At 42.2% G+C, this 15,103-nt stretch overlaps 1 protein-coding gene across 1 annotated transcript in view; it reads left to right on the top strand.

The window, feature by feature from the left end:
- Window positions 1-1,201: 1,201 nt before the first annotated feature.
- OAS2 (2'-5'-oligoadenylate synthetase 2) overlaps window positions 1,202-15,103 on the top strand; it is a 31,998-nt gene continuing 18,096 nt past the window's right edge. The window contains exons 1-2 of the mRNA XM_033220514.1: window positions 1,202-1,587; window positions 9,727-9,997. Of these exons, the coding sequence (XP_033076405.1) occupies window positions 1,411-1,587; window positions 9,727-9,997 (448 nt within the window). The 5' untranslated portion in view covers window positions 1,202-1,410. The remainder of the gene's footprint in view (window positions 1,588-9,726; window positions 9,998-15,103) is intronic.

The raw sequence follows: 15,103 nt of genomic DNA, 5'->3' as shown, positions 1-15,103 counted from the left end.
GAATTGGCTCATGTGAATGTGGAGGCTGGCAAATCCAAAATCGGCAGGGTAGACTGGCAGGTGGGAGACCCAGGAAGGAGTTGCTGCTGCAAGTGGAGGCCAAGGCAGTCTGCAGCAGAATTCCCTCTTCCTTGAGCGAGCTCAGTCTTTATTCTATTGAGGCCTTGAACTGATTGAATTAGGCTCACCACCTTACAGATGATAATCCGCTTTCCTCAGAAAAAAAGTCTACCAATGTAAATGCTAACCTCATCTTAAAAATACCTTCACAATAAGGTCTAGGATAATGTTTGACCAAATATCTGGGTACCTGGGCTCAGCCAACTTGACACATAAAATTAACCATCCCAGCATGGAAGGGCCCCGGTCCCCCACCTGACATCTTGAAGATTTTTGCCTTCTCTGTGAATTATTCTTTCTGGGCCAAGGCAGCTGTCTGGGAGTTCTCTGTGAGTTTTGTTTTCAAAGCTCTGGGCACAGGAGTTGCGTTTCTCTCTCCTTTCTGGCTCACGCACTTGGGGCGTGTTTTCTTGCCCTTGAGGGACTGGGCAAGTGCCTCATATGGTCCCACGGCTGTCCACAAGTGTGCTGAGAAACTGGACACACAGAGGCTCCCACCCGCTGACCACTCTGGGGTCTGTGTTTACACAGAAGCAGACCAAAACCTGAGTCTAGTTAGGTCCCTGCTTTGCTGTGTCCCTGAGCAAGTCAGTTTCCTCTCTGGATCTCTTTCTCCTCTGCTCCTCTCCCTGAATCTGAGTTCCCCGGTCACTGAGAACAGGGGGAAAGGGACAGAGCCTCAAAAGATGACCTGTGCCCCCTGCTTCTAAGCACTTTGCAGGTATTATTTAATCATCAAGCTAATCCTATGAAAGAGCTGCTTACAGATGGGGCTTACACTTTCCCAGCTTACAGATGGGGAAATTGAGGCGCAAAGAGGGCAGGTGATGTTCCCAAGGACAGATGTCTAGCAGGTATGAAGCCCTCATAATGGGGTTCTAGAGGCTGGTTAACCTCAAGTTTTGGGGAGCCCCTGAAGGGCTGTTCACCATGCTGCAGGGGACAGGAAAAGCCTCTGAGCTTGAGTCAGTTTTGGTTTCCCTGCTGGGGTGCAGGAGTCGGTAAACCTTGCTGTAAGGGGAAGGCGAAAGCCTCTGAGCTTAAGTTAGTTTTGGTTTCCCTGCTCCGGATGCAGGAGTTGGTAAACTCGCTGCAGGGGGCGGGGCAGAGCCTCTGAGCTTAAGTTAGTTTTGATTTCCCTGCCCCGGATGCAGGAGTTGGTAGCTTGCTGCAGTAGGTGGAGAGAGGCCTCTAGACTTCAGTTTCTGTTTCCTGGCTCCGGGCAGCAGCAAGAATTCCTCTGCCTCCCATCCTGCCATTCATTGTCTTGCCGGCAGCCAGCTGAGAGCAATGGGAAATGGGGGGTCTCAGCTGTCCTCGGTGCCTGCTCAGAGGCTGGGTTGGTTTATCCAGGAACACCTGAAGCCCGAGGAAGAGTGTCAGACAATGATCGACGACATGGTGAACATCATCTGTGATGTCCTGCAGGCACCCAAGCAGTTCCCCCTGGTGCAAGGAGTGGCCATTGTGAGTCCAGGGCTGAGGTTGGGGCTATGGGAGGCAGGCGGCAAGGCCGAGCTACTGGGTGCTGGGCGCCTATTATGTGTGAAGCCCACACTTGGGTGGGATGTGGTGTAGGAGTTTCAGGCTCTGGAGCAGGCTCTTGCTCCAGAGCTGTGTGACACTGGGCAGGCTACCTAACCTCTCTGTGCCTCAGTCTCTGAATCTGTAAAATGGGGAGAGACATAGTACCCACTTCAGAGTATCGTAAGGCTTGAGCACATCACATTCTTAGCAAAAGACTGGCACATAGTGCTCAGTGAACTCACTGTGATTACTCACTGCCATTTTCTTCTATCCTTTCCACAGTACAGCGGAGTAAGCTTATGGAGGCTAGAGACTTTGGTCAAACTATCCATGTTGCCTTCTGGTTTCTCCGCAGCAAGAAGGAGTGGCTTTCATCAGTTAGAAATATTTGGTTTTGGGGACACAAATCTCAGGACTGAGGCTGAAGATTCTGGACCTCTGGGGAGGAAGGGGGATTGGGGAGGTGCCAGGACCCTAGAATTGGGGGCATGGGGGTCCTCATGGCCCAATACTACCCTCTTACCCTCCTGCACTGCTGACGTCCCTTCTCTGCTGGTGCCACACTTTTTGGTCTCTACCCTTTGCACACACCAGCTAGTGCCGCAATAAAGAAATCTAGACATATGGTGGTCCCCAGCCCTGGCCCAGGTCAGGAACCTAAGGCGAGTTTGGTTACCAGCTGTTGTCAGAACTGGGATTTTAAGCCTGGGTAATTGACTTGAGGGCATGCATGTTTAACCACTACGCTATCCTGCCTCTCAATAGTGTTAACATTTTTCCTCACTGAAGTAAAACAGAAAAACTACCCAGATCAAAGTGTCCAGCTTGATAGGTAGCCATAAACAATGTAACTGTGCAGCCCCCACCCAGATCCAGAAACAAAACATTCTCAGCGCCCCAGAACCCTGGGCCCCCAATCCAATCAATACCTCCAAACCCAAGTAGGCAATCTCCTGACCTCTAATAGCATAGACACGTTTTGCCTGTTTTTAAACTTTTTATGACTATAGGGTGACCAACTATCCCAGTTTGTCCAGGATTGGGGTGTCTCCTGGGATGTGGGACTTTTGGTGCCAAAACTGGGAATGTAAACCAGGATGCATGGGTGACCCTATATAAATGGCGTCATGGGCTCTGTGTGCTTTAGTGCATGGTTTCTCTGTCCAAAGATGTTTATGAAATTTATGTTGTGGAGTGCAGTTGTTTATCTTTTCATTGTTGTGTCAATTCCATTGTGTGAATATACCACATTTGTCCATTCTACTGTTTTTTATTTTTACATAATTGTACATATTTATATGGGGTACATGTGATAGTTAACACATGGATACAATGTGAAATGATCAAGTCAGGGTAGTTAGGATATCCGTCATCTCAAACATTTATCATTTCTTTGTGTTGAGAACAGTTCAGATCTTCTCTTCTAGCTATTTTGAAATAGATAATAAATTATTGTTAACTATAGTCACCCCATTGTGCTATCAAACACTAGAATTTACTCCTTCTATCTAACTGTATGTTTGTATCCGTTAACCAACTTCTCTTCATTTCCTTCTCCACTCCCCAGCCTCTGGTAACTATGATCCTACTCTCTACCTCCATGAGATCAACTTTTTTTTAACTTCTACATAAGCACACGCAATAATTGTCTTTCTATGCCTGACTTATTTCATTTAACATAATGACCTATATAGTTCCATCCACATTGCTGCAAATGACAGAATTCCATTCTTTTTGTGTCTGAATAGTATTCTACCATGTATATATATTACATTGTCTTTATCCATTCATCCGCTGATGGATACGTTGGTTGATTCCGTATCTTGGCTTTTGTGAATAGTACTGCAATAAACATGGGGGTACAGTTATCCCTTTTTTTGGATAAATACCTAGTAGTGGGATTGCTGGATCGAATGGTAATGCCATTTTTAGTTTTTGAGAAACCTCCATACTGTTTTCCATAATGACTGTCCTAATTTAAATTCCCACCAACAGTGTGTAAGATTCCTTTACTCCAAATTCTTGCTAGCATTTGTTATTTTTTGTCCTTTTGATAATAGCTATTCTAACTGGGGTGATATGATATCTCATTGTGGTTTTGATTTGCATTTCCCTAATGATCAGTGATGTCAAGCATTTTTTTCACATGCCCATTGACCATTTTGTATGTCTTCTTTTGAGAAATGTCTATTTAGTTCCTTTGCCTGCTTTTTAAATGGGATGGGTTGTTTTCTTTGCTGCTGAGTTGTTCAAGTTCCTTGTATATTCTGGATATTAAATCCTTTTTGGAAAAATCGTTTCCAAATATTTTCTCCCATTCTACAGTTTGTCTTTTCAGTCTTGATTGTTCCCTTTGCCATGCAGAAGCTTTTCCATTTAACATAGTCCCAATTGTCTATTTTTGTTTCTGTTGCTTGTGCTTTTGAAGTCTTAGCCACAAAATATTTGCATAGACCAATATCCTGAAGCATTACTCTTCTGCTTTATTCTATTAGTTTTATTGTTTCAGGCCTTAACATTTAACTCTTTAATCCATTTTTTAGTTAATTTTTTATAAGATGAGAGATGGGGGCCTCATTTCATTTGTCTGCATGTGGATATCCAGTTTTCCCAACACCATTTATTGAAGAGAGTATCCTTTCCCCAGTGGTGCTTTCTCAATCAGTTGACTGTAAATATGTGGCTTTGTTTCTGGGTTCTCTCTTCTGTTTCTTTTGGTCTATATGTCTGTTTTTATACCAATCCCATGCTGCTTTGGTTACTATAGCTTCATAGTATATTTTGAAGTCATGTAGTGTGACGCCTCTAGCTTTGTTCTTTTTCCTCAGTATTCTTTTGGCTATTTGAGATCTTTTGTATTTCCATACAAATTTTAGGATTGTTTTTTCTATTTCTGTGGTATTTATAAGGATTGCATTGATTCTGCAGATTGCTTTGGATAGTATGGCTATTTTAACAATATTAATTCTTCCAATCCATGAGCATGGGATGTCTTTCCATTTGCTTGTGTCATCTTCAGTTTCTTTTATCAGTATTTTGTAGTTTTCATTGTAGAGATCTTCCACCTCCTTGGTTAAATGTATTCCTAGCTATTTTTTGTTAAATACTATAAATAAGATGCTTTCTTGATTTCTTTTTAAGCTAGTTCATTATTGATGTGTAGAATATGTTGATATTTTGGTATGCTGGAATGGTGTGTTGATTTTGGTATTTTGCTTTTGTATCCTGCAACTTAACCAAATTTATCAGTTCTAAGAGGTTTTCTTGATGGAGTCTTTAGGTTTTACTGTATAGAGGATCATGTGGTATGCAAAGAGGGGCCATTTGACTTTTTCTTTTCCTATTTGGATGCCTTTTATTTCTTTATCTTGTGTGATTGCTTTGGCTAGGACTTCCAGGATAGATGTGAAAGCCTTTCTCAATTCAGTACAATGTTAACTGTGGGTTTGTCATATATGGACTTTATTATGTTGTGGTATGTTCCTTACATGCCTAATTTGTCGAGGGTTTTTAGCATAAAGGGATGTTGAATTTTACCAAATGTTCTTCTACATCTACTGGGATAATTACATGATTTTTCCTTCATTCTGTTGATGTGATGTGCAAATGTTCAACATTTATTGACTTGCTCATGTTGAACCATCCTTGCATCCCTGGGATAAATCCCACTTGATCATGTGTTATCTTTTTGATGTGTTATTGGATTTGGTTTGCTAGTATTTTGCTGAAGGTTTTTGTGTCTATGTTCATCAGGGATATTGGCCTGTAGTTTTCTTTTTGGTTGTCTTTGGTCTGGTTTTGGTATCAGGGTAATGCTGACTTCATAGAAGGAGTTAGGAATAATTCCCCAATTTTTTTGGAATAGTTTGAGAAGAATTGGTGTTAATTCTTCTTTATAAGTTTGGTAGAATTCAGCAGTAGAGCCATCTGGTCCTGGGCTATTCTTTGTTGAGGAACTTTTTATTACTGATTCAATCTCCTCACTCTATGGTCTGTTCAGGTTTTCTGTTTCTTCCTGGATCAATCTTAGTAGGTTGTATGTGTTCAGGAATTTATCCATTTCCTCTAGGCTTTCCAATTTATTCACATATAGTTGTTCATGATAGTCTCTAATGATCCCTTGTATTTCTGTGGTATCAATTGTAATGTCTCCTTTTTATATCCCTGATTTTATTTACTTGGGTCTTCTCTCTTTTTTTAGTGTACTTAGTCTAAGTAGTGGTTCATCCATTTTGTTTATGCTTTTAAGAAACCGACTTTTCATTTTGTTAATTTTTAGCCTCTATTATGTTTAGTTCTATTTTGATTTTTATTATTTCTTTTCTTCTGCTAATTTTAGGTTTGGTTTATTCTTGCTTTTTTTGTTTGTTTTTGAGATGGATTTTTGCTTTTGTTGCCCAGGCTGGAGTGCAATGATGCGACCTCTGCTCACTGCAACCTCTGCCCCTGGGTTCAAGTGATCTCCTGCCTCAGCCTCCTAAGTAGTTGGGATTACAGGCATGCACCACCACACCCAGCTAATTTTGTATTTTTAGTAGAGACGGGGTTTCACTATGTTGGTCAGGCTGGTCTCGAACTCCTGACCTCAGGTGATCCACCTGCCTCAGCCTCCCAAAGTGCTGGAATTTCAGATGCGAGCCATATGCCTGGCCTTTCTTGCTTTTCTAATTCCTTGAGATGAACTGTTAGGTTGTTTATTTGAAATTGTTCTACTTTTTTTATGTAAGCATGTATTGCTTCAAACTTTGCTGTATCCCTTAGGTTTTGGTATGTTGTGTTTTCATTTTCATTTGTTTCCAGAAATTTTTTGATTTCCTTTTAAATTTCTTAATCAGCCCAGTGGTTGTCCAGGAGCATGTTGTTTAATTTTCATGTATTTGTACAATTTCCAAAGTTCCTCTTGTTCCACTGTGGTCTATATCCATTGTGGTAAGTATCCATTAAGATACTTGACAGTATTTCAATTTTTAAAAATTTGTTGAGCCTTGTTTTATGACCTACCATAGGGTCTATCCTGGAGAACATTCCCTGTGCTAATAAGAATGTGTATTCTGTAGCTGATTAAATAATCTGTAAACATTCATTAGGTCCATTTGGACTATAATGCAGACTAAGTCCAGTATTTCTTTGTTGATTTTCTGTCTACGTGATCTGTCCAATACCAAAAGTGAGATGAACTTCCCAGCGATTATTGTATTGAAAGCCTCTCTCTCTCTCTCTCTCTCTCTCTCTCTCTGTTTAGTTCTAATATTTGCTTTACATATCTCAGTGCTCCACTGTTGGGCGTATATATGTCTATATACATATATACACATGCTTATATCCTCTGGCTGAATTGATCTCTTGATCATTAATTATAAAATGACCTTCTTTGTCTCTTTTTATGTTTTTGACTTGAAGTCTACTTTGTCTGATATAAGTATAGCTACTCCTGCACACTTTTGGTTTCCATTTGCTTGGAATATTTTTTTCATTCCTTCACATTCAGTCCACATGTACCTTCACAGATGCAGTGAGTTTCTTGGAGGTAGCATATAGTTGGACCTTATTTTTTATCCATTCAGCTTGTCTATATCTTTTAACTGGAGAATTTAAACTGTTGTTTAATTCAGGGTTGTAATTGATAGTAACAACTTACTCCTGTCATTTTGTATTTGTTTTGATTGTTTTGTACATTCTTTGTTCTTTTCTTTCTCTTTATTGCCTACCTTTCCAATTTTGGGGGGTTTTGTAATGATAACATTTGACTCCTTTCTCTTTGTCATTTGTGTATCTGCTCTACCAGTGAGTTTTATACTTTTGGGTGTTTTCATGATGGTAGACATCATCCCTTTGCTTCCAGATGTAATGCTTTCTTAAGCATTTTCTGTAGAACTAGTCTAGTGGTGATGAATTCCCTCTGTTTTTGCTTGTCTGAGAAAGGCTTTATTTCTCCTTGATTGTTGAAGGATAGCTTTGCTGGGTATAGTATTCTTGTCTGAAAGGGTTTCTTTTTTCAGCACTTTGAGTATCTCATCCTATTCTCTTCTGACCTGTAAGATTTCTGCTCAGAAATCTGCTCTTAGTCTGAGGAGGATTCCCTTATATGTGACTTTATACTTTTCTCTTGCTATTTTCAGAATTCTATCTTTGTCTTTGACTTTTGACAGTTCGACTATAATATGCCTGGAGAAGACCTTTTTGGGTAGAATCTATTTGAGAATCTTTGAGCTTCCTGTATCTGGGTGTCTAAATCTCTTGTAAGACATGGAAAGTTTTCAGCTATTACTTCATTAAATAGATTTTCTATGCCTTTGCCCATCTCTTCTCCTAGATCTTTCCAAATTTAAATATTTGATTGCTTTATGATTACCAATATGGCACATAGGCTTTCTTCACTCATTTTTATTTCTTTTTCTCTCCTTTTGTCTGGCTGGGTTATTTCAAAAGACCTGTCTTCAAGTTCAAAAATTCTTTCTTCTCCTTGATCTAGTCTATTGTTAAAGCAGTGAGTTGTATTTTTATTTTATTCATTGATTTCTTCAGTTTCAGGAATTGTTTGGTTCTTTTTAACAATATCTATCTCTTTGTTGAGTTTCCCATTCAGAGTATGAATTATTTTCCTGATTTCTTTGTATTGTTTATCTGTGTTTTCTTGTATCTTACTGAATTTCTTTAATATCATTGTTTTGGATTTTTCTTAGTCATTGCATAGATATAATTTTTTGGGGGGATCTGTACTGAAGAATTATTGTGTTCCTTTGGAGGTGCCGTGTTTCCTTGCCTTTTCATGTTTCTGTGTCCTTACATTGATATCAGCACAGCTAATATAACAGTCACTTCTCCAATTGTATTTATTGGCTTTCATAGGGAAAGACATTTTCCTCTGCTGGGCATGGTGGCTCATGCCCATAATCCCAGTGACTCAGGAGGCTGAGGTGGGAAGATTGCTTCTGGCAGGAGTTTGAGGTTACAGTGAAATATGATTGTGCACTACACTCCAGCCTAGGTGACAGTGCAAGACCTTGTCTCTAAAAAATTAAATAAAAATAAAATAAGAAGATGTTTTCCTGTAGATGTGTCTATAGTGTTGGTTGAGTGGAGCACTTTGGCTTTGATTCTGTGTGCACACAGTTAGTGAAGCCTCCAAATGATTTCATTAGCATCAATGTTGTCTGTCAGTTCCTCAGTGTCTGACACTGTAGTTGTTGATGGAGTCTGTGGAAAGGCTGTGCTGGGAACAGGGACATCAGGCAGGCTGGTCTTCGAGCACTAGTGGTGACAACAGTGCGCCAGGCATGCTGGTCCTCAGACCCCCAGGCAGTGTATGTGGGTGCCAGTGCTGGTGTGTCCAGGTGGGCAGGGTTTCAGACTTCAAGGCAACATGTTCAGGTGCCAGTGGTAGCAGCAGTGGACTGAATAGGCAGATCCTTGGGCCCCGAGGTGGCCTGTGTGGAAGTGGCAGCAGCAGGCCAACCTTCAGGCCCTCAAGTGGTGTACACAGGCATCAGTGATGGCAAGCTGGGTAGGCTGGTCCCCAGGCCCTTGGGAGACACATGTGGTCACTGGTGGCAGGCAGAGTGGGCCCATCCTTAGACCTCTGGATGGTGTGTGCCTGTGCTGCTGGTGGTAAACAGGATGGGTCAGTCTCCTGGCCCCTGGGCAGCACATGTGGATGCTGGTGGCAGGTGGGGCAAGCCTGTCCTCAGGTTCCCGGATGGTGCGTGCAGGTGCTGGCAGCAGGTGGGACAGTTTGACCCCTATACCCCCAGATGCGCACAGGCACCCGCAACAATGGTGGGTGGGGCAATCCTATCCTCAGGCCCTGGGACAGTAAGCACAGGTGCAAGTGGTGGCAGATGGGGCAGTTCAATCCGTTTCTTTTGTCAGTAGCCATTTGAGTCACCTCCAGCTTGGGGCTAGCATGGAAAGTGTTACTATGAGCATCCCAACCAGGTCTTTGTGGGGCAAATGGATGCCTGCCACTCAATTTTAAGACCATTTTTGGCTTTTACTTGAGTTGAGAAATACCACTGCCTGCTAGAGATCCCTGTGACCCCAGAATCTAGAGTCTCACATCTGCTTCTTTGTCACTGGCAGGGTGGCTCCTATGGACGGAAAACAGTCTTAAGAGGCAACTCCGATGGTACCCTCGTCCTCTTCTTCAGTAACTTAAAACAATTCCAGGATCAGAAGAAAAGCCAACATGACATCCTCGAGAAGATCGGGCATAGGCTGGAGTTCTGTCTGTACACGAAATGGATGAAAGACTGTTTCGAGATTCAGAAGTCCCATGATGGCTTCACCATCCAGTTGTCCACAAAAAATCAGAGAGTCTCTTTTGAGGTGCTGGCTGCCTTCAATGCTCTCAGTAAGTATTCCTGGGTGTTGGGGAAGAAAAACCAAAGAAGGGGGTGCCAGATAGCCCCATGCAACCTCTAGGCCATGGGTGACATAGATACCACTGCTGCTTTCAAAAAATGGGAGACCATAGACCCTCAGGAGAGAAGAATCCTTTCTACCCTGGACTCACTCTCTTCTCTAGAACTAACTTCTCCCCCATATCCTGATTGTCTTTGGAGAAAATGTTCTGGATTCTAGAATCTAAGGCAGAGCCTTTTAAGCCATACTGTATACATAAATCACCCAGAACCTTGTTAAAATGCAGATCCTGACTCAGAGGGTCTGAGTCAGGGCCCAGGATTTCATATTTCTAGCCAGCTCCGTGATGAGCTGCTAGTCCGCAGATCACGCTTGAGGGTGTTGACCAGAGTCAGTGTTGGTTAGAGTGAGAGGATGAGGCAGACATCTGGGAAAAGTCCAGCTGGGGCAAGCATTTGAAGTCTGCCTTCCTACCAGGTCAAAATCAAGGCAACAACCTTCCACAGATAACTATCAAAGCTTGAGGGGTGCCTTGAACCCAACTCATAAATCCCCAAGACCTGTCTACCTCTTGTGTCTCCTGTCTCAGCAAACATTCCCACACTCTTGCTTATTGTTAAAGTAACCTCTGCTTACCAGGCTTCTGGTTTAATAAAAGATGGCTAGAATGACTCCATCTTAAAGTGAGTAGCTAGGCACTCACGAGGAACCTACAGGCTTAATACTTGGGTCTGAAAATAGCCACAGTCTAAGCTGACCACCAACTATAATTGCAGAATATTTATGGCCATACAAAACATCTCCCACTAAGCCTACAAAATGTCCAGATGTCCTAAAAGTACAGCCTGCTTAAAGTCAACATTAATGAGCAGGCTTAGGTGGAAGGATTAATGGTCATCAATACCACTGTTAAGAAGAAAGTTCTTAGCCAAATTGAATTTAATAGAGTTTAACTGAGCAGACAATTCACGAATCTAGAGGCCTCCCGAGCCAGAGTAGGTTCAGAAAGTCTTGAACACAGTCATGTGGTGGAAGAAAGATTTATGGACAGGAAAAGGAAAGTGATGTACTGAAAAAGAAAGTGAGATACAGAAGCAGCCAGACTGGTTATAGCTCAGCATTGGCCTTATTTGAACGAGATTTGAGCAGTTGGCCACCTTTGATTGGCCAAAACTCAGTGATCGGCACAAGAGTAGGTTGCAGTCTGTTCGCACATCCTTTTAGGTTATAGTTCACCATGTACAGAGAAATTTTAGACCAAACTTAAAATATGTAAGGAGGCAGCTTTAGGCTAAACTTGACTTAACAGCACCAATAGCCTCTACCTTTAGTGAGCACCTCTGCACATTCCAATTTTAATTATAGCTCCTTAGAGTTTCTTATAAACAAAGACACTAACAAAAAAATGGCACATTCTTCCTTCTCCTTTCTGAGGACGCCCTACCCTGTAACAAAGTAGTTTCTAATAAATTTGCTTCTTTCACCATACTCTGTGCTTGCCTTGAATTCTTTCCTGCATGAGATCCAAGAACCCTCTCTTGGGATCTGAATCAGTACCCTCTTTTCCAGCAATGCTATCACCTGTAAACCAAAAGTATCTGAGACAGGTCTCAATCTATTTAGAAAGTGTATTTGCCAAGGTTAAGGATGCGCCCATGACACAGCCTCAGGAAGTTCTGATGACATGTGCCCAAGGTGGTCAGGGTACAGCTTGGTTGTATACGTGATATGGTTTGGCTGTGTCCCCACCCAAATCTCATCTTGAATTGTAGCTCCCACAATTCCCACATGTCATGGGAGGGACCTGGTGGGAGGTAATTGAATCATGGAGGCAGGTCTTTCCCATGCTGTTCTCAAGATAATGAATAAATCTCATGAGATCTGATGGTATCATAAAGGGGAGTTCCCCTGCACAAGCTCTCTCTGGCCTGCCACCATGTAAGACATCTCTTGCTCTTCCACCATGATTGTGAGGCCTCCCCAGCCATGTGGAACTGTGAGTCAATCAAACCTCTTTCCTTTATAAACTACTCAGTCTCGGGTATGTCTTTATTAACAGCATGAGAACAGACTAATGCAATACATTTTAGGGAGACATGAGACATCAATCAATGCATGTAAGAGGTACATTGGTTTGGTTTGGAAAGGCAGGACAACTCAAAGTGGGGGCTTCCAGGTCATTGGTAGATTTAAAGATTTTCTGATTGGCAATTGATTGAAAGAGTTATCATCAATAGAAAGGAATATCTGGGTTATGATGGTAAGGGATTGTGGAGACCAAAGTTTTATCATGCAGCTGAAGCCTCCAGGTAGCAGGCTTCAGAAAGAATAGATTGTAAATGTTTCTTATCAGACAAGAACCTGTTCTATCACTAATTCCAAAAAAGAGGGAAGTATCATGAGGAATCGTCAGCTCCTCCTTCCCATCATGGCCTGAACTGGTTTTTCAGGTCAACTTTAGAATGGCTTTGCTGAGAGGAGGGGGTCCATTCAGATGATTGGGGAGCTTAGAATTTTATTTTTGGTTTATACACCTAAGCCAGGATTGTATCTCCAACTCCCCCATCTCCTCACTCACAGCCCATCACTAAGTCCTTCCAGTTCTGCCTAACTTGCTCCTAAATCTGCATCATTTCTCTCCCTTCCCACTGCTACTTCCCTAATCAACGTCACCACCAGAGATGTGGTAATGGCTTCTTAATAGTCTCCCTGACTCCTCTCTCTACCCTGCAGCTGGTGCTCTCTTTCCATGCACAAATATCATTGTGTCACACACTCTGCCTCTAATAGCTTTTCATTGCATTTAGGAAGTTGACCAAAAATGCCAAACTCTGTAAAATATTTTAAGAGGTTATTTTCTGAGCCAAATATGAAGACCATGACCTGTGACACAATCAGAAGTTCCTGAGAACATGTGCCCAAGATGATCAGGTTACAGCTTGATTTTTATACATTTTAGGGGGACAGAATTTACAGGGAGAAACATAAATCAGTACACATAAGGTATGCATTGATTCAGCCTGGAAAGGCAAGATATCTCAAAGTAGGGTCTTCCAGGTCATAGGTGGTTATAAAGATTTCCTGATTAGCAGTTGGTTGAAGGAGTTCAGCTTAAGAAAAGGGAAGTTGTGGAAGACAAGTTTCTTATTATGTAGATGAAAGCTCCAGGTAGCAGACTTCAAGGACAATAGGTAGTAAATGTCCCTTATCAGACCTTACAGGTGTCAGACTATTAGTTAAAATCTCTCCTGAATCAGGAGAAAATCTGGAAGGGGAAGGGGATTCTCCACAGAATGTTAATTTTTCCACAGGACACAGCTTTGCAGGGCCATTCCAAAATGTGTCAAAGAAATATATTTTGAGCCAGGCACGGTGGCTCACGCCTGTTATCCCAACACTTTGGGAGGCCAAGGCGGGCAGATCACCTGAGATTGGGAGTCTGAGACCAGCCTGACCAACATGGAGAAACCCTGTCTCTACTAAAACTACAAAATTAGCCAGGCGTGGTGGTGCATACCTGTAATCCCAGCTACTTGGGAGGCTGAGGCAGGAGAATCGCTTGAACCCGGGAGGCAGAAGTTGCAGTGAGCCAAAATCACACCATAGCACTCGAGCCTGGGCAACAAGAGTGAAACTCCATCTGAAAAAAAAAAAGAAATATATTTTGGGGTAAAATATTTTTGATTTCCTTTAGGGCCTGTTATCTGTCAGGCGATGCCAGAGTTAAGTTGGAATTTGGTGTCATACTGCTACAAAGAGTCTGTTCTGTCAGTCTTGGGATCTCTATTTTAATGTTAGCGTTTGTCAAGTGTGCCTGAATTCCAAAGGGAGGAGAGTATAATGAGGTGTCCGAGTCCTCCTTCCCTTCCAGATCATATGTAGATAAGAGACCAATGGTTGCATTCCTTTGAGTTTCTGACTAACCTCTTCCAAAGGAGGCAATCAAATATGCATTTATCTCAGTGAGCAGAGGGATGACTTTGAATAGAATGGGAGGCAGGTTTGTCCTGAGAAGTTCCCAGCTTGACTTTAATTGCGTGATTTTGGGGCCCCAAGATTTACTTTCCTTTCACAACTTACATGGAAATAATTTATTTAGCTTTCTCCTCTCGTAGACTATAAGCTCCATGAGGACAGGTATCATGAGTATCTTGTTCTTCTCTGATCTCTAGTACAATGTTCACCATTAATAATAGTTGTTGGATGAATGGATGGATCATGATGGATAAATGGATGGAAGGTAAATGGATGGACAAATGAATGTAGATGGATGGATGGATAGATATTAAATATATATATATACTTATAGATGAGGTAGATAGATGGATAGTCTCAAGCACAAAGCATAGTCTCAAGTACAAGTGCACATATAATCACAAACTTAATTCCAGGCTGGGCACGGTGGCTCATGTCTAGAATCCCAGTGCTTTGGGAGGCTGAGGCAAGAGGATTGATTGAGGCCAGGAGTTTAAGATCAGCCTGGGCAACATAGTGAAATCCCATCTCCACCAAAGAATTAAAAATTAGATGCGGTGGCATGCACCTATATTCCTAGCTACTGGGGAGACTGAGGCAGGAGGATCACTTGAGCACAGGAGTTCAAGGTTGCAGTGAGCTTTTATCACACCACTATACTCCAGCCTGGGCAACACAGCAAGATCCTGTCAAAAGAAAAAGAAAAAGAAAGAAAAGAAAAGGGGAGGGGAGGAGAGAGGAGGGGAAGAGAAAATTCCCAAGCTGAAACTTAAGCCATCATTAAGCAAATGGGGAAACAGAAAAGCCCATGGCCAGAGTACCTTCCATCACATATAGTTTTAAGGAATTTCTGGGTTACCAGGAACCATGAAGAACGATTAGCCCAGGCATCACTGATAAGGAGGAGACATACAGACATCCTGATAACTCACATTCACAGAAAGGTGGCCTAGCTTGGGGAAACATGTACCAGTTTGGGAGATTAGCAGTTCTGAGTTCTTATCCTGGTCCTACTACTCACTTATGCCTGCCAGCTGTACAGTCAGACTAGAAACTAGCTTCCAGGGCCATTAGGATGCTCACAGGGTTGGGGGTGGGAGCCTGCTTCAAACAGGGGCTG

The sequence above is a fragment of the Trachypithecus francoisi genome, unplaced genomic scaffold (assembly GCF_009764315.1).
Source record: "Trachypithecus francoisi isolate TF-2019V2 unplaced genomic scaffold, Tfra_2.0 Lachesis_group11, whole genome shotgun sequence".
Classification (NCBI taxonomy): Eukaryota; Metazoa; Chordata; class Mammalia; order Primates; family Cercopithecidae; genus Trachypithecus; species Trachypithecus francoisi.
Note: the sequence above shows the minus strand (reverse complement) of the source record. Positions and strands in the feature narration are given on the sequence as shown.